The sequence below is a fragment of the Rhinatrema bivittatum genome, chromosome 7 (genome assembly GCF_901001135.1).
Source record: "Rhinatrema bivittatum chromosome 7, aRhiBiv1.1, whole genome shotgun sequence".
NCBI lineage: Eukaryota > Metazoa > Chordata > Amphibia > Gymnophiona > Rhinatrematidae > Rhinatrema > Rhinatrema bivittatum.
Genome location: NC_042621.1, coordinates 129166400 through 129192322, shown reverse-complemented (window position 1 = coordinate 129192322; position 25923 = coordinate 129166400). Strand labels below are relative to the sequence as shown.

The window sequence follows — 25923 nt, the reverse complement described above, 5'->3', positions numbered from 1 at the left end:
CCCCTAGTCTTTCTATTATCTGAAAGAGTAAATAACTGATTCACATTAACCCGTTCTAGACCTCTCATGATTTTAAACACTTCTATCATATCCCCCCTCAGCCGTCTCTTCTCCAAGCTGATATTTGACTTTATATTCTTTAATCAAACATTTCTCATTTGTGAAAAGATTTGACGTATTGCATATTTTTTGACTTCATATTTGGAATCAGCACCTTTCATTTGGGTAATAATTGAATAAGCTAAAGACAGAGTAAAGTCATAAAATCAGGACCATAAAAGTCAAATTAACTTGTGATAAGTTGTAAGATAAATTGCATAATAAAGGATTCCAAAAAGGAAAGAGAATCAGTTTACATACAAGGCTATAATTACATCAAAGTAGATGACAGCTGAAAAAGATCAATTGGCCCATGCAGCTGCCCATTTGTACTATAGTACAAAGTTATATCCCAGCTGCCAGCCATAGAAGCTTGACCACTTATAGGCTACAACTCCTTATCTAAATCAGCTTTTGTATTCTTCCTCATTGCTTCTCTAGCATCCTAGGCAGGTGAACTTTAATATCCCATACTTAGAACACCACCCAACCCCCTCCCCCCATGTCTTACTTCCAAACTAACAATCTAAACAGCTACCAACATTAGTGAAGCCATTGCCCAAATATACAACCTCCCAAATCCATGTAGCCTTTCTCGAAAGGGGGAGCCATAAATGTGAGCCCTCCAGCGAGGAATGGAAGAGGGTACTGAATCAGTACTGAAACTGAGCCCTGATGTAGCTTTGCAGTCTATTTGTTCCAGCTACCCCAACTTGGGTGGCGTTTTCCATCTGCCTGTGGCTAGTCTTATGTTTGCTGATGTCATCTGGGGGACCCATAAATTGACTCTTAAAGCGGGGGCAGGACACCCCTTTGGCAACTCCTTTGGGAGCAAATGTGGGCTTGGTACTGGTTGGCTGTTATTTTGGGAATGGGGTTAAAATTAGGCTTTATGTGAGGGTCTGTTAAGGTAAAGATTTTAGGTAGTTGGGGTTTTTTTGTTTTTATAAATTATTTAATTAGAGAGACTGTTGCCCTTTCTGTCTAGATAAAATAGGATGGTTTGGGTCTCCGTGCTAGTTTTATAATACCATGACTTCTTGTTCTAAAGCATTCTTTCCTCTATAAAAGATGTTCTTCCTGTACCTGATAAATATCTTTGAGGTATTTGAATGTCTCTGTTATAATAATAATAATATATGCCCCTGTTTTTCTTCTCCTCAGTGGTATACATACTTAAGTTCTAAAGTCCCATTGCATTTGATTTTTGATAGCCTTCCTCTGGACCACCTCCAGCCTGTCTATATCCTTTTAGACATACTGCTTCCAGAATGGGCTGCATAGAGAGAGGAATAACCAGTAAGAAAAAGGAGGTGATGATGCCCTTGTACATATCCTTGGTGAGGCCTCACCTGGAGTATTGTGTTCAATTCTGGAGCCCGTATCTCAAAAACGATAGAGACAGGATGGAGGCAGTCCAGAGAAGGGCAATGAAAATGGTCTGGGGTCTGTATTGGAAGACCGATGAGGAGAGCTGAAGGATCTGAATATATATACCCTGGAAGAGAAGAGATGCAGGGGAGATATGATACAGACCTTTAGATACCTAAATGGTTTCAATGATGTATGGACTTCAAATCTTTTCTATTGGAAAGAAAACAATAGAACTAGGGGTCACAAAATGAAACTCCAGGGGGACACCTCAGAACTAACATCAGGAAATATTTCTTCATGGAGAGGATGATGGAAGCCTGGAATGCCCTTCTGGAGGAGGTGGTGAAGAAGAAAACAGTCAAAGAATTCAAAAGGGCATGGGATAAACACTGTGGATCTCTAAAGGCTAGAAGACAGAACTGAGATAATAGTGCAGGGGCGTAACTTGCTGATTATGGCAGTTACTACCCTTAGCAGAAGGCATGGAAATTACTAACTTTAACCAATATGCTTTGGTGCTTTTAATGCAACTGCAACATTGTTCCCTGCTTAAACAGCAGGAGAACTTGATTCAGACAGCAACTGAGGGCCCCAGCTTCTATGGTCTGGGATACTGTTACACAGACATAAGGGAAAAAGCACTGGACTGCTTCCTTGGCCAAGTCCTAAAGAAAACGAAGAAAGGGTGCACGGGGGTAACTTGCTGGTGCCGCAGTTACTACCCTTAACAAAATAAATCTTGATACTTTTGATGCTCCAACACTGCTCTCTGCTTCAATGGCAGGGAAAAGAGGAATTGGATTTAGTCAGCATCCATTGAGGGCCCCGACTTTTACGGTCTGTGGAACTGATGAGCATGGGGGTAACCAGCACAGTGCAGCGGTTGCTACCCTTAATAGAAGCATGGGATTACTGCCCTTAACCAATAAGCCTTGATGCTTTTGATACAACTGCAACATTGCTTTCTGCTTCAAAGGAGGTGGGTGGGGGATGAAAGGAAAGAAAAACTTGGATTCAGGGACAACCCACTTGAGCCATGACTTTTTAAAGTCTGGGGTACTGATGCTCAGACATGAAGTAAAAAAAACACAGGACTGCTTCTATGGCCAAGTCCATAAGCAAAGCACATCAAGCAAAACTGACTGATACATTGGGGGTAAGCTGCACACCGCAGCAGATACTACCATGGGAAGCTTGCTGGGCAGACTGGATGGATCATCAATCCTTTTCTGCCGTCATTTCTATGTTTGTTTCCATGTTTCAGAATTGGACACACTATTCTAGCTGAGGTCTCACCAATGATTTGAACAGAGACATTATCAAGTCTTATTTTACAATTAGTTATGACTGTCTATGCGCCTTACTCTGGATATGGCCACCACCTTATCACACTGTTTAATTACCTTGAGATCATCAAACATGATCATCCCAAGGTCTCTCTCCTGTTTACTGGATATCAGTACTTCACATCCTACTGTGTATTTCTCCCTTGGATTTCTGCATCCCAAACTTATGATGCTGTCGCATTGAACCTCACAAAGATATTGTATAGGATATGCCCCAGATACCGATCCCTGAATCAATCCATTAATCACCTTTCCTAGTGTGTAGAGAGATGAACTCAGGACCAGTGGTTTATATTCCCCTGCCAGCAGATGGAGACTGAGCAAGCAGATGTCACAGTATATATTCTCCTGCAGTGACCCCAGCTTGCCAGTATTCTCCATTTCCAGCAGATGGTGGATGTGTCTCTCCCTATGGGGATTACTTTGAGCTTTTTGAAAGAAGAAATTCTAAATTCAGGAAAAGAAAGCCCCACTCTCCTGCGGTGATACTTAAAGGTCCCTCCCTCAGTTCAGAATTCCTGAGGTGATTTCCGTGGTCCCTCAGAGGTGTGCCTTGCTCCGGTAGCTGGGTTTCCCAGCGTGGACTTAGCTGCTAGTTCAGCTGATAGGCATCGGGTGCAGGAGGCCGAGCGCAGCAGTGACAGCAGATGCCCTCTCCCCTCGCAACCAGAGACCATCTCTGTACTCAGCCGGTAAGTGCTGAGCTCAGGTAAGGTTTAAAAAAAAAAAAAAAGAGAGAGTTTTACCTGAATCAGAGACAGTTAGAGGGGTTTCAGGACTTCCGTTCTCGGCGCACCATGCCGATGTTGATTCCCGCTCCCGTTAGGGTTGGGGAACTGGGCATCCAGGCTCCTCTTCTGGTCCTGTTGGCGGGGAACGCCGCCCCTAATGCTGGGGTAGTTTGCAGCTAGCTCGGAGATTGTTCGCTGCCCCGGGGGAAGAGAGGGTACTGAGGGAAATACCCGAACTTTTCCCTTCGTTTAGGAGGCATCTTTTAAGTTTTCAAACGAAGAAACCAGAGAGAAGAAATAATTGTGGAGTCTTAATTTGGTGCTGGACATTTTGGTGGGCCCTACGTTTCGATCACTGCATAGCCTTTCCTTACGGATGTTGACTTTGAAGACTGTGTTCCTGGTGGCTATATGTTCTGCACATTGGATTTCTCAGCTGCAGGCCTTGTCTTGGCGGGAGCTGTTCCTTTGGGTGACTCCGGGGTTGTTACAGCTGTGTACTGTTCCATCCTTCTTGCCCAAGGTAGTCTCTGACTTTCATTTGAATCAGTCCATTTCCTTGCCAGCCCTGGATAAAGTCAGGGATGCAGAGGAGTTTCGCCTTTTGCGCTCCTTGGATGTTTAGCGTCTTGTCATGCGGTATCTGAGGTCTCTGAGTCTTTTCGAAAGACGGATCACCTGTTTATTCTTCATGATGGGAGTAAGCAGGGTGCTTCAGCTTCATAGGCTACCATAGCTCGTTGGATTAAGGAGGTGATCCCAGCCACGTATGTGGATGCTGGAAAGCCTTTGCCTACTCAGGTTAGGGCTCATTCCACTAGGGCTCAAGCAGTGTCATAGGTGGAGGTTAGTCTGTTGTCTCCCATCGATGTCTGCCGAGCTGCGACGTGGTCCTCCTTATGCACTTTTTCCAGGTTTTATCGTCTGAATGTGCAGGCCCGTGAGGATGCAGCCTTTGCACATGCGGTGTTGACTGGACTGTGGGCAGCCACCCACCCTTTTGAGGAGTAATTTTGGTACATTCCACTGGTCCTGAGTCCATCTGGCTACATGCTAGGAAATGGAGAAATTACTTACCTGATAATTTTGTTTTCCTTAGTGTAGACAGATGGACTTAGCATCCCACCCTCGACTGCCGCATGAGGGTGTCAGTAGTCCTCCTGTGGGGCTCTGGGTCCCAAGGGATTACTGGTTATCTGTTTTTAATCAAGTTTTTTGCTAGTCTGTCCACAGTTGCTTTTGAAGAGAATACTGGTAGTCTGGGGTCACTGCAGAGTTATATATACTGTGACATCAGCTTGCTCTGTCTCCATCTGCTGGCAGGGGAGCATAAAACACTGGTCCTGAGTCCATCTATCTACACTAAGGAAAATTAAATTATCAGGTAAGTAATTTCTCCATTTCTTTTCCCAGAGTTAACTCCATTTATCACTACTATCTGTTGTTTATCCCTCAACCAGTTTCTAATTCAGTGCACCACCATAGGGCCCAGCCCTAGGCTGTTCAGTTTATTTATGAGCCTCCTGTGCAGGGAAGTATCAAACATTTTGCTGAAATCCAACTAAACCACATCCAGCATTGATCCAATTCTCTAGTTATCCAGTCAAATTGATTACATTTGGTTGATATGACCCTTCTTTGGTAAAACTATGCTACCTTGGATCCTGCAATCTGCAATCATCTGCAGCAGTGGTAATCACTCCCAGCCTTTGAATTCCAAAAACAGGCCGGGTTTTCAGGATATTGCTAATGAATATGCATGAGAAATATTTGCATGCAATGGAGGCATGGTGCATGCACATCTGTCATGCATTTTCATTACGGATATCCTAAAAACCTGACCTTTTTGTGGCTCTTGAAGGCAGGAGTGAATACCATTGAGCTTACATGGCTTTCATTTTTCAAATTATTTGATGAACAACCGTGAAGCCCATTGGATGTAATCAAAGAAAACTGGGAAAATATTAGTACCCTGAGAAGCAATATAATCGAATTGTTATTTCTATATGGGAGAAGCTGCAAAAATTCACATAATTGACTAAACAGGATGTGCAAGAAACACTGAACCTGAAAAAAAAGAACATATTAACAACATGCTTGAGAAAAGGATTTTAAACCTAGAGATAAAATGTTGTTATTGTTACATAATACAGAAAGCAATTTAGTTGCAAAATGGCAGGGTCCCTTTGAAATTGTGAGATAGAATCAGTAGAACATGAGACGATGATACAAGGAAAAAACAGAAGCAAGATTTATCATGCCACTTACTAAAAAAATAAATAAATAAATAAAAAGCATCCTAGAGAAGCTAAAGACACCTGTACCATTTTGTCTGAATATCACTCCATTATAGCTGTTCAGGCCTATGTCCATTTAAAAGAGAATTAATCTGTATTACAAGAGGTCCTGAGTTAACTAGGGAACTACATATTGATTTGGACCAGATTCTTTGCAAATATCCATAAGTCTTTGTAAATCTGCCTCAGAAAATATTGACTCAACACATTATAGGATGAATTTTCAAAATGTTATGCGTGTAAAATTTAGCATATATACACATCAGTAGCCTCTACTCACGTATTAGCAGACAGAAATGATATTAAGTCTGTATATTGTGTAGTACTGACTGGGTGGGAGTTAAGGCTGAAAAAGCAGGAGGATCTCCATGACCTGGAGAAGGACTGGACGAACTGGTGGACTAATTGGTAAAACTGGTAATTTCCTTAATGCGTGCATGCTTTGAAATATACTGACTTATGTGCATACTATATATCACTATATATCCAAGTCCTGCTTTATTTTTACATGTAAAACATATGCACATATATTTTTAAATAGGTAGGAAAAATATGCACATTCAGTACATTTGATATATATTTTTTCAATGCATTTGTGCATAGGTCTGTATATGCTCGTATATTGTGGGGGTAGAGACGTTATAAAATGCGCATATATCATATGTGTGGGTTATAAAATACTAATTAGGTTTGCTCACAGTCATATATGTGTGGACATGCCACCACATACAATTATTTCAAAGTTATCCTCCATGAGTTTATTTGTTATTTATTGAGATTTAGCTCTTACCTTGTCAAGGTACTGTAGATATGAATATATCTACAGTACCTTGTAGATAGGAATATATCTACAAGGTACTGTAGATATATTCCTATCCCCAGAAGATTTACAATCTTAGGGTTATTTTCAAAGGAAAGTGCACTTAACGTGAGTAAATAGGCTTTTGAAAATTACTATGGTAGTATGTTACATTTACATTTCCTTTGAAAATTATCTACTTTGGTTGTACTAAAGGCAACGGAGAGTGAAGTGATTTGCCCAAAGTCACAAGGAGCATCAGCAAGATTTGAATCCCCTGATTTCTTTGGGTGCTCAACGTGTTGCTCTAACTACTAGGCTACTCCTCCACGCCATACCAGAATGGCACCATAAAGCCTAACCAGTACCAGAAAAATGTAAAGGTATAGTTCAGGAGTGGCCACCTCCAGTCCTCAAGAGCCACAAACAGGCCTTTGCAGGAAATCCATAATGAATATGCATGAGATAGATTTGCATGCACTGACTCTGTTGTATGCAAATATATCTCATGCATATTGATTGTGGATATCCAGAAAAACAGGCCTGTTTGTGGCTCTTGAGGACTGGAGGTGGCCACCCCTGGTATAACTAAACAAGAAGTACAACAAATATTACAATTAAAGGTAATTGAGCTTTCTAATAGTACATGATGCTCTTTTTTTTTTTTTTTTTTTTTAATTTTTTATTTTTCAAATTTTCAAAATCACAGCAAGTTTTAAGCTTACTTACAGAAAAGAAAATGCAATAATCTAAACATCAAACCAATTACTGCAACAATACTTAATAACATCCCATCAATTTAATACATTATTGCATTTCATCATATGAAATATATATGGCTTGGGGACAGAATTTTAAGGAAGTTCAAAAACAATAATCTAACATGCAGTAATAGCTTTACGTAGTTAAAGGTACTATTTTTTTTTTCTGTTCCCTATTAGGGCTTAACTATGGAGGGAACTATTACCCTCCTTGCGTTCAGAAAGGATTTTAACTGTTCAGGATATTGGAAAGCATATATATCTTTCCCAGATCTGATAATACACTTACACGGATACTTCAATACATAGGAAAAACCCAAAGCTAGGACTTGAGATCTCATTACAAGAAATTCACGTCTCCTAGTTTGGGTTATAGGAGCGTAATCAGGAAATACACGAATATTTGCCCCCCGAAACTGGTTCTGAATATTCTTGAAGTACCTTTTCATTATATCATTTAAATCTTTTTCTACAATGAAAGATACCATTAGAGTAACCGTTTCATAATATTCCATTGTTGAATCCTCTAGGAATCTAGTTAGATTCCCTTCATTAGTTTGCAAAACATTTCTATTTTTATTAGATGTTGGTATATAATATAACTTATTCACTTGGGGGATTTCTCCCTCAGGAAATTTCAAATTTTCAACAAGGTACTTTTTCAATGTTATATACGGAAGTTCCCCAACAATTTTTGGAAAGTTGAGAAATCTCAGGTTTAAATGTCTAGAGTAATTTTCCATGTATTCCAACCTTCTAGAAATCGTAGTAACATCTTTTATAATCTTTACATTGCAGTCCTGATTTTTCTTTACTTCAACCTCCATCAGAGCCAGCTTAGGTTTAATTTCTTCTATCTGGGTTTCACATGATACTACTTTCTGCTCAACAGTTTCCAGGCAGACGCTAGTACGCTGAGCTCCGCTGTTTTTGAATTCTTTTTTTTTTGCAAAAATGCCCGCGAAAAGAAAGGGTAAGCTCCGTACCTATCCCTCAGACACGGAGCTTATGGCAGCACAGCGTTTGATTACAACCTATGCGTCGGCGAAGGTACTGGAAATTGGGGGAGCGAACTCCGCTGAGGGACCTACCGAGGAAGCGCTGGTCTCTCTTGGAGAAGTGACTCTCAGCCCCCCAGTTCCTCGTAAACCCGAGATTGCTTTTCCCCCCACACGCCCGGAGGCCGCTGAGATGCAGGCACATGACGTGCCATTGTTGAGCTCGGCGCAGGGAGGTCAGAGGGCGGCAGAGGAAGAAACGCCGGAGCAAGAACGAGAGGTCCCCGGAATTGTAGGGGCAGAAGCTGAGGATATGCCCCCCGTTTCTACCCCGATCCGGAGTGAGGACGATGGAACATCGAGAGGCGTTGCTTCTGCATTGGAGAGGGAGAGTAGCCTGGCCGGAATATCACCAGTATTGAGGGCGGGTGAGTTTGTAGCAAGACCCCGTTTTCAAATGCCGTCTAAGCCAGAGAAAATCACCTTAGAAGCAATATGGGATATTATGGCGGCGTTAGTGAATGTGATTGGTAACATGATGCTCTTTAATTGTATTGATGCCAAAAAAAGATGGAAGTATGAGATTTTTTATTGCTTTAGGTGTAGAACCATGCAGAAGTTCCAACAGCACAGTCAAAGAGCTGGTATATTCTAGTGCAGGGTTTCCCAAACCTGTTCTGGTGGTTCCCCAGCCAGTCAGGTTTTCAGGATATCCACAATGAATAAGAATGCAATATGTATGCATACATTGGAGGCAGTGCATGCAACTTTATCTCATGTATATTCATAGTGGATATCCTAAAAAAAGACCCGACTGGCTGGGGTTTGGGAACCACTGTTCCAATGGTCCTGTCCTTGAGGAGCCTGATTGGTTCTCAGGGATTTAAAAGTAAATTCTAGCAACACTTCACGGTTCCTAGCAATTCGAGGACTCAAGACCAAAACTGTTGTGGATCAAATAACGATCTGTGAGTTCTTAAAAGCCTGTTGCTTCGATGCTAAGTGATATTGAAGTATCCAGGTCTTACATAATGTTTGAAGAACTGTGTAAGCGTGGCATATGTCGGTTGCAAAGAAATGAAGTTTATTGTGTATCTACACCCTGAATTGGATTTATAGAATTGATAAACCTTGTCCTTGTGAGGGACAGAACTGAATCCTAAGTTGTATTTCTATATAGCCTGCAATGTATAAGTCAGGCCTTTCCTGTCTTATAAGGTATGTGTAAATAAACCCTTATTGAGTTGCTACTATGGACTTGTCACTGCAGAAGCCCCATCCTGAGAACCTCTTAAGGGACAATTTTCAATGGCCAGCGTTGCTGCAAAATACACTTCTGTACCTGCAGCCTAAGTAGCCAGTTTGCAAAGAGAAACAATGTGGATACATGGACTCAACAGGTCCTGCATGCTTTGCACCTCCTGTTTCTGTGGGCAAGCAGAATGGGGGCAGAATACTGCACATGTATTTGAAAATCCTAAAGTATGCAAATGTTGATTCCCCCAACCTAAACACACCCTCAGGAGCAACTCTTTTTAAGCTGGCTAAATGTACATGTGTTATGAAAAATGACTTAGTTACCTGGCTAAATCCCTTTTGAAATGTATCTTCTTCCTTTAAATGATAATCCTGGCTCTGGTACTGACTCTGTGACCAGGGCAAGTTATATTACATCCCCATGTAATGGTTTGCCCAATAATAAGCTTTTTTCGTTCTCCTCTTGCCTTTTTTTGAAAGCTGACATGCAGTGTAGGTGCAGAAATGCACTCAGTCATCCAGGTGGTTACATGCAAAAGTTACAGATATAATGATATAAATTGACTAGTGCCAAATCTTCGTCTTGCAACATTGATAATTTCATCTGTGGTCAAAGCAGATAGCCTTCACTGTGACATGCTGGTTGTGCCTGACCAAGGAGCGAGGTGCAGGGTGGATACTGCAATGCCCAGCCAGAGAGTGAAGTGCAGTGTAGTTGCTGTGGTGTCTGGTCAAATGGTATGCTATAAAAATAACTTTTTTCTATTGCTATAATCTGTTTCTGTAATAGTTTTCCTTAAATATGATGGTGGTTTTGTTTTCTCTGTGAATGAAAATTCCAGGAATATGTAAGAAAATATTGATCTCTAATTTAAGGCGATAGAAAACATAGGCAGCAAAGGAACATTTGGTCCACCTAACCTGCCCATTTATGCCTGCCGACTGTGGTGTCTTGTTCAATTTGTGATGTTTTTCCCTCCCTCTGCAGCCTTTGTGTCTGTTGGTTTAGCTGCCCAGATTCTTGTCTCCGATATGTTAGCCATTTATAGATCATGAGGCAGATGGATGAAAGGAAGTATAAAAAGGGTACTGGCAGTATTACGCCATCATTAGGGACAGTCAGCACGTCTGGCTTAGGTGTCATCTCCTTATACTGAGGATTTGTGAATGTTCCCTGAAGAAAGCAGGTTCACACAGTCACATAAATGGGTCACGTAACTGCACATTGGCACCAAACAGACAAACTTCCAGCGCTGCAGCAGTCATGCAGTTCCCGTAAGTTTTTCTTTCTCTGCCAGGCCTGTCGGATGTTTTTATTTCTATAGTTCCATGTCATTTCAGAGGAATCTTTTCTTCACTTTTAACTTTGATTCTTCTGCCAAATCTTCCTGTACTAGCTTTCCCTAGTTAGTTTTAAGTTGCCACTTGCCTAAGTTTTTTAATGACTTTGAGTGCTTCTGCTATGGTTATCGATGCCAGCAGGCTTCAGGCCTTCATGCAGAGGTTCAGAAAAGGCTCACAGACATGCCATACAGTAGAGGTAATCTCATTGGAGATAAGGTCAAGGAAGCAAGGGCCATCATTCTATGCTTCAAACTCTGTTCACCTCACCTTCATCATCTTGAAGATTTCACAGTAGGCCGACCAGGTAGCAGTTTTTTCTGCAAAAGAAACTTCCCAGGACTTGCTCACGCCAAGTAATATGGCAGTGTTTCCCACTTTTTCAAGCCCAAGGTGCATCTACATTAACAAAACTGTTGTGTTACACATAAAACTCCACCTAGCATGCAGTGCGGACATGGAAGGACTCGTGTCTAAAAGAAGAGCTACAGAAGCACTGAAAGCCTCACCAGGGTCTCTTCCAAATTATAAAACAAGCTGGCCAATGCAACAGCGTGTAAAAAAAAAAAACAAAAAAAAACGTGCATCCAAACTGAGAGCACTATTTTTGAACGAACACACCTGTCCTGGGTGCTCGATGTAATAGGCAAATGAGCTGCCGCTCTAAAAGGGATGCACAATGGGTAATTTGTGCATCCTAGCGCTCTGCATCAGGCGCCCAGGAGAAGTGACTGTGCATCTAGAGCAGCCTGGCCAGAGCTCCCTACCCACCACCGGCAGGGCTGTTCCTGATTGGTCCTTTTCACTGACGTGACAGGGAATGGCAGGAAGTAAAGGAGTGAATAAATTAATATCAAGTGCCCCACACTTAATATTAATTTATTCACTCCTTCACTTACTGCCAGCAGGGGTTCTGATTGGGCCAGACCTTGGAGATGCTGCCCTATGAGGAACCACAGAAAGCAGGATTTTTTTAAGCTCTTGAGTGGGACATAATTCTGCTTTCTGTGGTTCCTTCTATTTAGTATCGCTAGGATACTAATGGGAGGAATCACAGAAAGCATGATTTTTTTTTTTTCGTCAGCCCTTGAGCTCCACATGCTTTAATGCCTGCTGTTGAGCAAACATTAAATTTACAGTATTAAAATGGGCGCCATGACCCCAAGGCAATTTTTTGCATCGGGGGTAATACCTAATAGCCTCATCAACATGAATTTACATGTGATGAGCGCTATTAGATATGCGCTTGTTTGAACGCGCGTTTTGGACATACTAATCCCCTTACTGCATGAGAGGTTTTGGACGCGTGTCCAAGCGCCTGTAGACCTGGGTGCTCAGCCTGTAAGAGAGAGAGTAGAAACATACATGAACCTGTAACATTGGAACAAGTCCCTCTATATTCAAGTGTAGGAGAAGTCATTGTGGTGTGGTCACCTGACTCACACTGGTTAGGAAACACTGCAATAGAGCTCAAGACCTTGCCAACACAAGCCCCATACTGCCACTCAGATAAATCCGGGTTGAAGTTTTGATTGAGCCTAAGGGAAATAGTCAGAATCCTAGTCTTTGTTCTGGAAGACCTCCCCTTTAGGACAGACATTAAAGCGGGCAATATTCAGCCACTGCGCAGCTTGGCTAATTAGCTGGATAGCCATATCTGGCTAACTAGCAGGATATATTCAGAGGCACAGTTGCACTGCTGAATATACCCAGCTATCTTAAAGTTAACTGGTTATGTATAACCAGGGAGGAGCGGAGCTAGCTGGTTAACTTATGGGGTTAACTCCGCTTCTCCCCAGAACGCCTTTGGCCTGCCCCCGGAAGTGCTCAGTGTACCCAGGTGAGCCATTTAGACGGATAACTATTACATTATCCTCTGAAGTTTTTTGTAACCCATTAGCCTGTTGTATCTTTGGACAGTTAGAGTCTATAGAGGCTGGGCGCGCGCCGGCTGCCCAAAATCGGCAGCCTTGCGCGCGCGCCGATCCTGGATTTTAGAAGATACGCGCGGCTACGCGCGTATCTACTAAAATCCAACGTACTTTTGTTTGCGACTGGTGCGCCAACAAAAGTACGCAAACGCGCATTTTTTTAAAATCTACCCCTATTTGTAGGACATATCATTTTGTACATCCTTGTGATAATCTATAGGTTGGTAAAATCAGTTGCACCAGCGGTTAGTTGAAAATCTACCCCTAGATTGCCTGCAAACCTCGGGGTGAGCCAAACACACAAGATAATAGGTGTGTTAACTTGCAAGCTGAGGGTGTATGGAGAAAATTTCTTAGTACCTGGATCCCTGAGAGCAAAGAAAACCCTTAGTCAGTGCACCTGCTGTCATTTAATTCTGATGCATGGCGGTTTAATACTTCTGTGAATTAACTAAATCCTGTGGCTTCTGCAGAATCCTCCCCGCTGTGCTGAATTATAGCTTTGCTGACAGCTGAGTGCCTGGCATCCCCCAGACTATAACTCATGTTCAGGGCTGCTTTCCTAAAAGACCTGTGCAGAGGAATGTGCCGTGTAATTGTTTGTACACATCATTTTATTTGACCGGCATAAAACATCCAGGAATTGTAAGTGCAGCTTATCGGTGAGTTTGACGCAGGCTGTTTGCTTTTTGTTCAGTGTGTGGGTTTTCATTCTGTGCATTGCTGTAACATGCGTCTTTTCATGTGTACTTGTACAGTAATGATGTTTGTAGATATTCAAATAAATCCATTTAAGTAGGTTAGCTGGATAAGACTTATCTGGCCAACTTACAAGCGATATTCAACTGCATATTTAAGCTGCTGAATATCCCCAAATAAGTCTCTAGTTAGCTGGATAAATCTTATCTGGCTAACTGTAGACCTGCTATTGAGCAGATTTAACTTATCTGGGAAACATTACAGTGCTGCCCTCTGACAACCTTAGCCCTCAGTGTTTCATGGCTGGCTTCCTCCAAAGTCTCGGAGTCAAATCGCATGGGTAAATTAGAAGTAATACAAAGAATAATAAATGGTTAGACTGGTATATTTTTTTATGCCATATTACATAGCCATCTAAATTTGTAGGACCCTTACAGAGTCAGTATCAAAATCAGACTCTCATTTGGTATAGAGTCACTTTGCTTTATTTGAAATCAATTGTATTTTGTTCGTTTTTTATAATGTCTTTTTTTGTTAAGATAAAACAAGTCTCTCAACGTGCTGATGAACTACAGAATATGTAGACCATGGAAACAGTATTCCGGTTATAAAGCATAAATGCAGTTATCAAGTCCCAATCTAAAATATTTCAACCAAGGATACTCATCTCAAATAAATAAATAGAAGTCCCGAATCCCGACACGATCGTGTTTCGGACCGCAAGGTCCTGCTTCAGGGGAAAAGATTGCTTTCAAGCTTCGTATGTTTGGCATACACAAAACATTTGTCCGTTCCATCAGCGCGATAATTCCAACTGGCTATTTCTTCATGCACCGGAAACTTTTAAACTCCTCACCGGAAGATACGGCAACACCCACAGTCCTCAATCAGGTCATATTAATTAGGGCAGACAAACTCAAAGTTCTCCTTTAAAACTCTAAATGTGAGAATCAATTAAAACAAAGAGCAAAGTCCCTCTCACATCATGGCGAATTTCAATCGCCGATGGGAACTAAATGTTCTAGCAACAACTAGACTCCATTTTCTCCCCCATCAGAGAGTCTAAATCTCATGACAGTTCACAGCTGGGTCCATTTTATGTTTACAGCCAGAGGTCTCCTATCACATCCAGCATGTAATTAACACTCAGCCCTCTATCAGACATGAATCGTATATGAAGTCCTCTTTCACATCCAGGTTGCTTGTCAAGACGCGGGACACTCACTTGTTTCATCATCTGAAATATGGAATTGTTGACCCCAGATTCTCTTATCAAGATTGCTTCTGAGTGACAAAAAACTTTCGACAGGGGATCAAAATGTCCCGTTTATATCATGATCAATGCCATGGAGATAGTGACACCAAAAAACTCGATGTTTTTATATCAAAGAATCAGTCACGTGACAGTTATAACCGGATATGTTCCATGTTGCCAGAAACAGATCACATCTGAAGACCTCTTTCACGTCCAGATTTCTTCTCAAGTGTTTCTATGTCAAAAATCACACCCTTATTTGTTTATGATACCAAAAAACAAGAAACCCCTATTGATTGCTAAACCAGGGATTAAATCAACAAATACCAATTGATTTTCTCGTTTAAGCCTTGGGGATGTACTGAGCTCAAAGTAAAAATCCAGTAGTGTTCGTGCTTATTCAACCGAGATTGTATATCACCTCCTCTGGTTCCTGTCTGTAGTTGCTCCAAAACTGTCCAATGTAAATCAGTAAACATATGATTCGCCTGTATACAGTGTTGTACCAACTGTAAATCATAGAAATTTCCAGGTAAACCATTGCCAGAGAAACAAGTGGGGCATTGAAAGTGTATAAGAAGATGGGGAATACTGGATAAGGATTTCATAAAATGAAATGACAGGAAAGAGAATAGAGAGTTGCACAGAAGTGGTGAGGGAGAAAGAGAAGTGTGTGCCATAGAAACATAGAAATGATGGCAGAAAAGAACCAAATGGTTCATCCAGTCTGCCCAGTAAGCTTATGGTAGTTTGTGCTGTGCTGTACTGTGTAGGTTACCTCATGCTTATCTGTTTCCCAGACCATAAAAGTCAGGGTTCTTGGTTGCTGTTTGAATCCAGTTCCCCGTTACCCCTGTGCTTATCAGTTTCCCACACTAGCCCTCATTGATTGCTGTTGAATCCAATTCCTTGTTATGCCTTGCCGTTGAAGCAGAGAGCAATGTTTGAGTTGCATCAAAATAGTCTTATTGGTTAAAGGTAATAAGCACCGCATCAGCAAGTTACCCCCATACTTGTTTCCCTAGACTGTAAAAATCAGGGCCTTCTGTTGCTGAACGAATCCATTTCCCCTTTTCCCCCTGCCGTTGAAGGAGAGAGCAATGATAGAGTTAAATTAACAGTATCAAGGCTTATTGGTTAAGGGTAGTAACCACCACACTATCTAGTTCCTCCATGCACTCTTTTCTTCATTTCCATCCTTTAGTCTTTAGGGTTCCACAGTATTTATCCCTTGCCCTTTTGAATTCTTTCACTGTTTTGGTTTTCACCACCTCCTCCGGAAGGGCATTCCAGGCATCCACTACCCTCTCCGTAAAGAAATATTTTTTGATGTTTCTGAGGCATCCTCTTTGGAGTTTCATTTTGTGACCCCTAGTTCTACTGATTTCTTTCCAACAGAAAAGGTTTGATGTTTGTGCATCATTAAAACCTTTCAGGGATCTGAAGGTCTATATCATATCACCCCTGCACCTTCTCTCTTCCAGGATATATTCATATCCTTCAGTCTCTCCTCATAGGTTTTCTGATTCTGATCTCACACAATTTTGGTAGCCCTTCTCTGGACCGCCTCCACCCAGAACTGAATACAATACTTCAGGTGAGGCCTCACCAAGGACCTGTACAAGGGCATCACCATCTCCTTTTTCTTACTGGTTATTCATGTCTCTATGCAGCCCAGCATTCTTCTGACTTTAGCTATTGCCTTGTCACATTGCATCACCATCTTCTGATCGCCAGAAACTATTTCCCCAAGAATCCGCTCTTGGTCCATGCACATCAGCTCCCCCCCCCCCCCCCCCCCCCCCCCCCCCCATCTCATACCGCTCTTTTGGATTACCGCATCCCAGATGCATGACTCTGCACTTCTTGGCATTGAATCCCAGCTGCCAAATCTTCAACCACTCTTCAAGCCTTCGTAAATCACTTTTCATTATCTCTACTCCAAGTGTATCCACTCTGTTGCAGATCTCAGTATCATCTGCAAATAGACAAACTTTACCTTCTCTCCTTTCCGCAATATCGCTCACAAAGATATTGAACAGAACCGGTCGCAATACCGATCCCTGTGGCACTCCATTTAACACGGTTCTCTCTTCAGAGTAGGTTCCATTTACCATTTTACGCTGTCTCCTATTAGTCAACCAGTTTGTAATCCACTCCACCACCTTGGCACTCACTCCGAAGCTTCTCAGTTTCTTCACAAGCCTCCTACGTGGAATGGTATCAAAAGCTTTGCTGAAATCCAAATAGATGACATTGAGCGTTCTTCCTCGATCCAATTCTCTAGTCATCCAACCAAAAAAAATCAATCAGATTTGTCTGACAGGAACTTCCTTTGGGTAATCCATGCTGCCTCGGGTTCAGCAACTTACCGGATTGTAGATAGTTCACTATCCTTTCTTTCAGCAGTGCCTCCATTAATTTTTCCACCACCGAAGTGAGACTAACCGGCCTGTAGTTTCTAGCCTCCTCTATGCTACCACTCTTATGAAGCGGGACCACAACTGCTCTTCTCCAATCTCATTGCACCACTCCTGTTTCCAGGGATCTATTGAACAGGTTATGTAGCGGACCCGCCAGGACATCTCTGAGTTCTTGTAGTATCCTGAGATGTACCTCATCCAGCCCCATGGACTTGTCCAAATTCAATTTTCCTAGCTCTTCCCATGTATACTCTTCTTTTAAAGGAATTGTGTTTAGCCCATTCCCTTCTATGGTCTTGTCAACCAGCAACGGTCTTTCTCCAGGGTCGTCTTTAGTGAACACAGAACTGAAGAATTTGTTTTAATATTTCTGCCATTTCCTTGTCTGTCTCGGCACATTGCTCCTCATCACCTTTCAATTTCACTATACCGGGCTTTCCTTCTTTCTCTTATGTATCTGAAAATGTTTTGTTACCTCTCTTTCTCTTGGGCAATCCTTTCTTCCCCTTGATCTTTTGCTTTTCTGATTTCTTTCTTAGTCTCCCTCATTTTCACAAGGTATTGTTCCCTGTGTTCCTCTTTTTGGGATCTTTTATACTTCCTAAACATTGATCTTTTCACCATTATTTTTGCAACCACCTCCTTTGAGAACCAGATTGGTTTCTTTTTCCTTGAACTTTTGTTTACTTTTCTAACATATAGATTTGTTGTCTTTGTAATAGCTCCTTTTAATTTAGCCCACTGTTGTTCTACTTCACCCATTTTCTCCCAGCTTTCTAGTGCTTCCTCCAGGTACATCCCCATTTGTCAAAGTGCGAATATTTGAAATTCAAAACTCAGGTCTTCATGTGACTTCCATTTGTTTGAGCATAGCACCTCAGAGGGCATCCAGTAGCTCTCTGCTTCTCGTATATTCCACAGAAGGGATACTCCAGTCTACATCCAGCAGATTAAAATCTCCAACGAGCAACACTTTTCCTGTCTTTCCCATCTTTTCAATGTCTTTGATCAGATCTCTGTCCAGCTCCTCTATTGGAATTGGAGGCCTGTAGACCACACCGATGTAAATGGAAGACAGATCTCACAGATTTGAATGGGACTGTGTGGTTAGCAGCAGCAGCTAAGAAGATCTAGCCCTGCCTACGCAGGAGTGAATATATGTAGCCAAACCTGTTACGGAGCACGCTCATCGGGACTGAGCTATGGCCTTCGGGTACTGTGGCGGAGCGCACCCTCAGGCCCAGTCAGGAGCTCGGAAGCGTGATCCATCTGGAGAGGAATGTGAGCCCTTGAACCACGCCCTGATTCAGGGAGGGGCCCCAAGAGACACCGCGGGATAGGTGAGCTGGTACCAGCACAGATGGAGCAGGAACAAGGCTGGAGCAAAGACAAGGCAAGGATTACCCGGAACAGAAACAAGGCTGAAGTGAAGGCAAGGCGTGGATTATCCAGAACAGGAACATGCTGACCCTCCACCGGACCCGCACGCTACAAGAAGACCAACAATGCAAGCGGCCCTTTAAATATTGGAAAGAGGCGCGAGCTCACGCCTAAGGTGAGCAGGGAAAGAAGAGCAAGCACGTCAGTGGCGTCCCTGCCACGTGGAGGGCCCGAGAGGCGGCAGCATCAGAGTGGCAGGCTGCAGGAGCGGCTTCCTGCCGTGAAGAGGGACGGAGGCAGCAGTAGGCACCGGCCAGGACGGCTCCCTGCCGTCTAAAGACCCCAGGAGAGGCAGTGGCAGCTACAGCCGCGAGAAGAAGCATCGGAGCTTGGGCTGCCTGCACAGAGCAGGAGCCGGCCACGGGGGATGTCGGCAGCGCACTGCCGTGTTTTGAAGAGCAGGTAGGTGGGGGGCTGCCTGCAGTTCACCGTGGGTAGGCCCACAACAAAACCTGCCCAAAATTTGAGCAGAGCTCAAAAAGTCAAGACGAGGAATGGAGTTCTATCTGTGGAGGTCATTCGTACTGCAGGGCCTGAATACAGATAAGAGGAAAAGGTTGGCAAAAATTCCCAAATCTGAATATCTCCATTGATTTATCTACTTGTATACCACCAAATTTTATCCAATTGGAATCATATATCTTTGTGTGTATTTCTTTGGCTTGTGGAATAATCAGGATGAACGAGTGTAAAATCAAGAGTTATTCTGTGTTTGTTTAATAATTGAACAAAGTCCTTTGTACTTGCTATTAGAGACTGAAGTCAACTAGTCTATTTTATGTTGTATTTTTCTTGTATCTTTTTTCACTTAATATATCTGTTTATTGCTTGAAACTGATTTTAATGTTTCTGAGTCTTATTTTTCTCTCAGACATTTGCCTTTAAAGAGTGTTTGTTTAAAACTGCAGTCTTTATTTTAACTGATTATTTTATCTCAATTCAGTTTAAAATATCAGCCCAGAATCATGGCTTGCAAAAATGTATCTTTTATTTTTGTCATTGAGGATTTAAAATAGAGTATGTAGTACTGCTTAACAAGTAAATTCATGTGGATGCATTTCTTGTTAAGGTTGTCTAATCTGAGCAGAAGGCTTCCTATGGATTCAGTCTAAATTGAATGGGTCCTGATTCCTAAAACAATAGCCCCCATCCCCCCCCCCCCCATCAGTTTCTTGTCTAGTACAGCAGCTCCCACATTATAGGGACCGATCCCTCTTCATGCTGAGCTGTACTGATTGCTGCTGATGGGGAAGGAGAGTGGCAGGTTTGCAGCCAGCAGAGATGACTTGTACTATGTATGATTGCACACTACCTGTCACGAATGACAACACAGCTGTCACTTCATTTGCAAAGTCATTCCATCCTCTCTGTCTTGGTATAGAGTTGCTGGCAGAATTACCTTCGGTGGTTCTAGGAGGAAGACTCAGCTGGGCAGAAAAACTGATTTGGTTTGGAAAGGTTGTGCTCAAGGGAAAAATAAAATCAGTCACTTCTTCACTATTCTTCATTGTGAAATACCATAGGTACTTTATAATAAGTTGATGTCTCTTAAGAACATAAGAGCATGCCATACTGGGTCAGACCAAAGGTCCATCAAATCCAATATCCTGTTTCCAACAGTGGCCAATCCAGGTCACAAATACCCGGCAGGATCCCAAGGGGGTCGATAGAGTCCATGCTGCTTATCCCAGAGATAAGCAGTGGAGTTCTCCAAGTCCAACTTAATAATTGTTTATGGACTTTTTCACCAGGAACTTGTCCAAACCTTTTTTAAATGCAACTTTCACCACTAATAGCTTTCTTACAACGAGCTTCTCTTTGCCATCCTGTCAACCAGTCCCTCATGCCATACAAAACATGTTACATCATCTGATAACCTGCAGTCTTATTGATACTGCTGTTCAAAAGGTTCTCTTAAAACCCTTTTATGTAAAATGTGTAATGAATGGATATTATTTTACAAAAGAGTTCTCAAGGTTTGCATTTTGGGTGAGGGAAGGGATGTCTGCTTTGTGTATTTGGAGTGAGGGAAAGAGGTGCTAGGGTTTATATGAGGTGTTGGGGGAAAAGTTGACAAGGTTTGGGGTGGTGGGAAGAGCTAAGAGAGTTTGTGTGTATGTGTATATGTAGGACAGGGGAAAAGCTGAAGGCCTTGGTCGATGTGGAGAAAGGGTGTTGAAGTTTATGCATGTGTGGAAAGAAGAGGATAGGAATGTAAAATATTAATTGGTTAAACAGTAAAGTCTTACCATTTAGTTTCCATTTAATATTAGCCAAGGTCTCGGGCAAAAACTGTGATTGGCTGCTGAAGAGAAGGGAGGTAGGTGATGGAATTGCTGGGTACCACATGAGGAGGGAGTCCTGGGTATTCCAGGAAGCATGGCGATGGGGCAGTGGGGAGAATGTGCCCTGGAGCCTGTGGGCTTCACAGAGCAGTGGCAGGAAAACTGAATCTGATCTGACAATGTGTTCCTGTGGGCCACACTGAATGGTGGTGTCTTCAGCAGCCACCCAGGGCTCTGACAAATGCTACCCCACTATGCATGGGATTACCCTTCTCCCTGGAGCTTCAGGTAGGCAGCGGTGGCATCCTTCAGCCTCATTTTCTGCTGGCATGTCACTCTGTCTTTTACCTATTGTTTAAATAGCTAGCTGTCTAAAGTTTAAACAATATCTTATATTCCTTAAAGGGGCTTGGAGAAAAGGTGTAGGGGATATGTTAAACATAGTTACCTTAAATACGGTTTCTTTTTAGTAAAAACTGTACAGTTCTGAGGGTTTACTCATAGTACCGCCTCTGGTATTTCTCTCTTGTCTTCTAGTGACCATGCAGCAGGTAGCCAGGACTGTGGCCAAGGTTGAACTCTCAGACCACGTCTGCGATGTTGTCTTTGCTCTTTTCGACTGTGATGGTGAGTGTTTCCTGGCAGCACTTCTACAGTCTTAGAGTCTGCTTCACCAAGTTGCCGTCACTGCCGTGGGTATAGCAGCTCATGGCAAGTACACACACACTGTAACATGGTTTTGATCTGGTGAGAGTCATTTAATATGGTTGTACTAATGAGTGTGTTTGGTGCACATATGTACATGAGTCTCAGTACTAGAACAATGTGAGGACGTCGGGTCAGAATGGAGGTGCATTGGCCTCAGTACTGGAAGTGCTGCAGATCAGGACTGAGTTGCATTGGCAGAGCTGTAAGTGGTCCTTGGTACTGGAACAGCAGGGAATGCTGCAGATCAGGTCTGAGATGCATTGGCAGAACTGTGTAGGTGTCTCAGTACTGGAAGCTTGAACACCTTTTCTCTCTTTCTCTATACTATTTTGTCTTCATCTCTGAGTTGGAATCCTATTTTGATTATAATCACTGTACTCCAACATGTAAGTCAGGACATGACTGAATTCCCATAATATCGTCTTTAATAAAGTTAACACTTGTGAGCATAATATTAGGACAGAAAATAGTGGTACCCCCATAAAATCATTTAACATGTCATGGAAATAGCATCTCCCCTAGGACCACTGCTTTTTATTGCAGGATAGTAACACCTCAGGCCTGCAATGCTGTCCATGTGACAAAGGCTGCTGCAGTCCCTTCCCCACCCAGAGCCACCTAAAATTGTCACAAGAGGGAAAAAATGGAGCTGAAAGTGAATGGCCAAAGGATCTATTGAACGTGCTGCTAGCATCCTGAGACTGTGATCCCTTCCAAGCACGTTCTGCCTTCTCTGCGTGAATGTGTGGGAAGAGAGAATGGTGGCCAACAGCAGTGAAAAGTAGTTAGTATGAGGAAAGCTAATTCCTAACAATCCAAATGGCAGCCAGCAACACTGAGCTTTAGAAGGCTCCTCTCCATTCTTCTACTTCTTGGAAAAGTGTATTTAGAAAAATGAGAGAGTCGGGGTGGTTGGAGAGTATGTGTGTGACTAAGTCCAGTATCTACATACACATTTACTCAATCTATGCCTAAACTGTGGATTCGCTGTTCTTATATATAGTGACTGAAATATGTGAGACCATATAGAAATGCTAGGAAGTGAAACGCAGAGCTCACGAGCAGGAGAAATCCCCTTAAGAACTCATTCCTGCACAGTTCCTGAGCACCAGAAATACATTTTCAGCCATTGTCTTTATTCTTTTGCACATTCTTCTGTTTTGCAGAGTTTTATGCTCCTGTGCATAATTTCTTGCATACCTTTGAATTTTCATAGAATAGAAGCCACCCAGACAGCAATAAATTAGGCACCTAGATCTCACTAAATTAAAAAAAAAAATATCTTACTGAGTTCCTAAATTTAAGCGCCTATTTTTACTAGGTGCCTAAATATCAGGTGCCTTAAAAGTAGGCAGAGACAGGAATGGAACCAGTTCTTGGGAATGAAGTTAGGATCCTAAGCTTAGATGACAAAATAGCTGGCCTAAATGTGTAGGGGCTTTGGCTTTAGGGCTTAAAATTATAGGAATCTATTTTCAGCCCAAATTTTAGATGCCTAAGTTCACCCTAAAATAGGCACCTAAATTGAGGCACTCATCAACTTTTGAATATCAGCCTCCGTGTTCATCTCATGCCATCAGATAAATTTCTACCTGTATTGTAGCCTTGTGTGATAAATCTCTCTTTTCCTGTTATGTGGGTTTGTAAGATAAATCTGTCCCTTGGGGAGATAATTTTCAAAGGGACTAATGTGAGTAACATAGTGCTTTACCTGCAGAACTCACCCTTCAGAAAACTCACTGTGTATGCATACTTTTACATGTCCAAGGGAGAGGGTTTCCTGGGGGTGGAGTCTGGGTGGGGTTGGGACTTCCGCACATGCCTTTTGATTTTAAAAAGTCTGTCTGTAAATTCTCTCGGCACAACTGTGCTCACCAAATAGCAGGTGGAATTGTGTTTACGTAGTATTGTCGGGATAATTTTCAAAGTGGACTTAAATGTGGAAGTCCGCTGAGAAAATTAGTGTAACTTATGTGCATATTTGCTGGCTAACTTGCACACGATGTTGCGAAATTACCTCCATAAAGCAACCCATTCTAATAGACCTGGTTGTCTCTTGTTTTTCCTTTCTCCTTAGGAAATGGAGAGCTAAGTAACAAGGAGTTCATTGCTATCATGAAACAGCGACTCATGAGAGGCTTGGAGAAGCCCAAGGACATGGGCTTCACGCGCCTTATGAGGGCTATGTGGAAGTGTGCTCAGGAGACAGCATGGGACTTTGCCATGCCCAAGCAGTAATGGCGTCCCAACCAGAGAGGAGAGCAGCCACAGTTGCTGCCGTGACCAGAAAGCGATGCTATTGCACTGACAATTATGCAGATAGAAAAAGGAAGAAGGTCTCTGGGGACTGGTAGCAGAGAATCAACACTCCCCCAAAATGCAGTCTACCTGTGAGGCAGAATGTGACCTGCCTTTAGGATTGTAGTACTTTTTGAAAAGAAACAAAATTTCCTTGGATCTTTTCTGTTCCCCCCCCAGTTTAGCTTACACTAGCATCCATCTGGCCAGTAAATCAGAAGAATAGTGAATTCTTTTCACTACTTATTTTGTCTTTGTGGCATGTGCCTGTGAGTGTTGTGGAATCTGCATGTACTATCCAGTCTGTAGACTTTGGGTTATGATAGGTTCAAATATGTTTTTAAATCCTTTTTAAATTTTGTTTTATGATTTTCACGTCTCAAAGTTATTTTTATTCTTTTATTTTGGGGGTTTTTAGTACTCTTCAGCCATATCCTAAATGATACTGCTGTACAGCAGCTAATGACAGAATCCTTGCGCTAGACAGAAATGTGTCCTGCGAGCAGCAACAGCTGCACAGCCATATGGACTCTCCTCGTGCTCTGGCAGACCATGTGAAGAATTACCAGTGTCTCCTCTTGCTATTAGACTTGATAATTTGGAGAAGAGCAGTACTTGATTAAAGTACTGTCATTGATAATATTCCCACCGCCAGAACTTGTACATGCATTTCTTCGTATTTTTTATATAATTTGCCTCTCCTTCCCCCATGACAGGTATAAGGGAAAATTTTCCAAGGTCAGACTTCCACAGTACCCACCACTTCCAGCTCTAGAGCGAGCAGCTGTCCTCCTTCCCCTCCCGTCTCATCCCCTAAATCCCACCAGCTTGTATGGACAAGGAACCCAGAGCAAGGGGCCAATCTTTGTCTACCCATCTTCTTTTGGTTTAAGGTTTGAAATAAACAGTGATTAAATTCACAGGAAAATGTCAGAAACATATAACTGAAGATGAAGAGCACTAGCTAGATGTTCTCTGATTGAAAATGAATCATGTTGTCCATTTCCTGAATGATTTTTAAGCCTCTTAGGAAAGAGGTTTCATTGTTCTATTTCCCTTTAAATATTAGTTTTCAAGGTAATCCTAAAACAAAGGTTGGGGAAGGAGCGTTGTAGGTTTCTGTGATAGCACAGCATGGGGGAGCCCTTTTGGTGATGTGGGTCACAGAAAGGACCTGGTTGCTTTCTTTCAGGTGCTGCTGCAGCTTTGGAAATCGTGCAGCTTCCATTTTCCATTGCAGTTAGGTTGGGCTAGGAATAGATCTGCTGTAACCAATAAAATCAGTTTATGATGGTAAGATCCTGTCGTGGTATCTGCTTATTAGAGTTGTCTCTTTCCTGTTTCTGGATGCCATGTGTTGCTGGTGCTGATGAAGGCTGCTGAAGATTCCGAACACTATAAAATGTTACAGGAATAGTAATTTTACAGGAACAGACTGAGCGGATTCTGCTTCAGCTCTTTGTATGGAGCACCTACTGCCTGTCAGCTGCCTTTGTGCCGCAAGAATTGCTTCTTAGCATCTTTTTATCTGATATGAACTGAGGATGTTTTCTTCTTGACATGTTGGCTGAGACTGAGAATCTGTATATCCTGGGGGCTTAACATCCTTCCACATGACATGAACACAATTAAACCCTGGCCAAACTGATAGGAATAAACTGCATGTGAAAAAATGGGAGAATGGTGCATAGGAATTGGTTAAAACTAATTAGTGGGGACCACATGACTCGATAAGCTGAGAGCCTGTGTTTCTGGCGGACTTCTGCAACCCTTAACTTAAAATAGTAAGTGTTGGTGAAGACCTATAAACTCAGATTTGCAAGATGGTGGTGTAAAATCTATTCCAGCTATGAGGGCAGTCCCTGAAACCCAAAGGAACAA

At 42.4% G+C, this 25923-nt stretch overlaps 1 protein-coding gene across 7 annotated transcripts in view; it reads left to right on the top strand.

Moving 5' to 3' along the window:
- MICU1 (mitochondrial calcium uptake 1) overlaps window positions 1-25339 on the top strand; it is a 512953-nt gene extending 487614 nt beyond the window's left edge. For all 7 annotated transcript variants that reach the window (XM_029609124.1, XM_029609121.1, XM_029609122.1 and 4 more), the window contains 2 exons: window positions 21574-21663; window positions 23822-25339. In XM_029609124.1, the coding sequence (XP_029464984.1) occupies window positions 21574-21663; window positions 23822-23982 (251 nt within the window). In that variant the 3' untranslated portion in view covers window positions 23983-25339. The remainder of the gene's footprint in view (window positions 1-21573; window positions 21664-23821) is intronic.
- The last annotated feature ends 584 nt before the right edge of the window (window positions 25340-25923 follow it).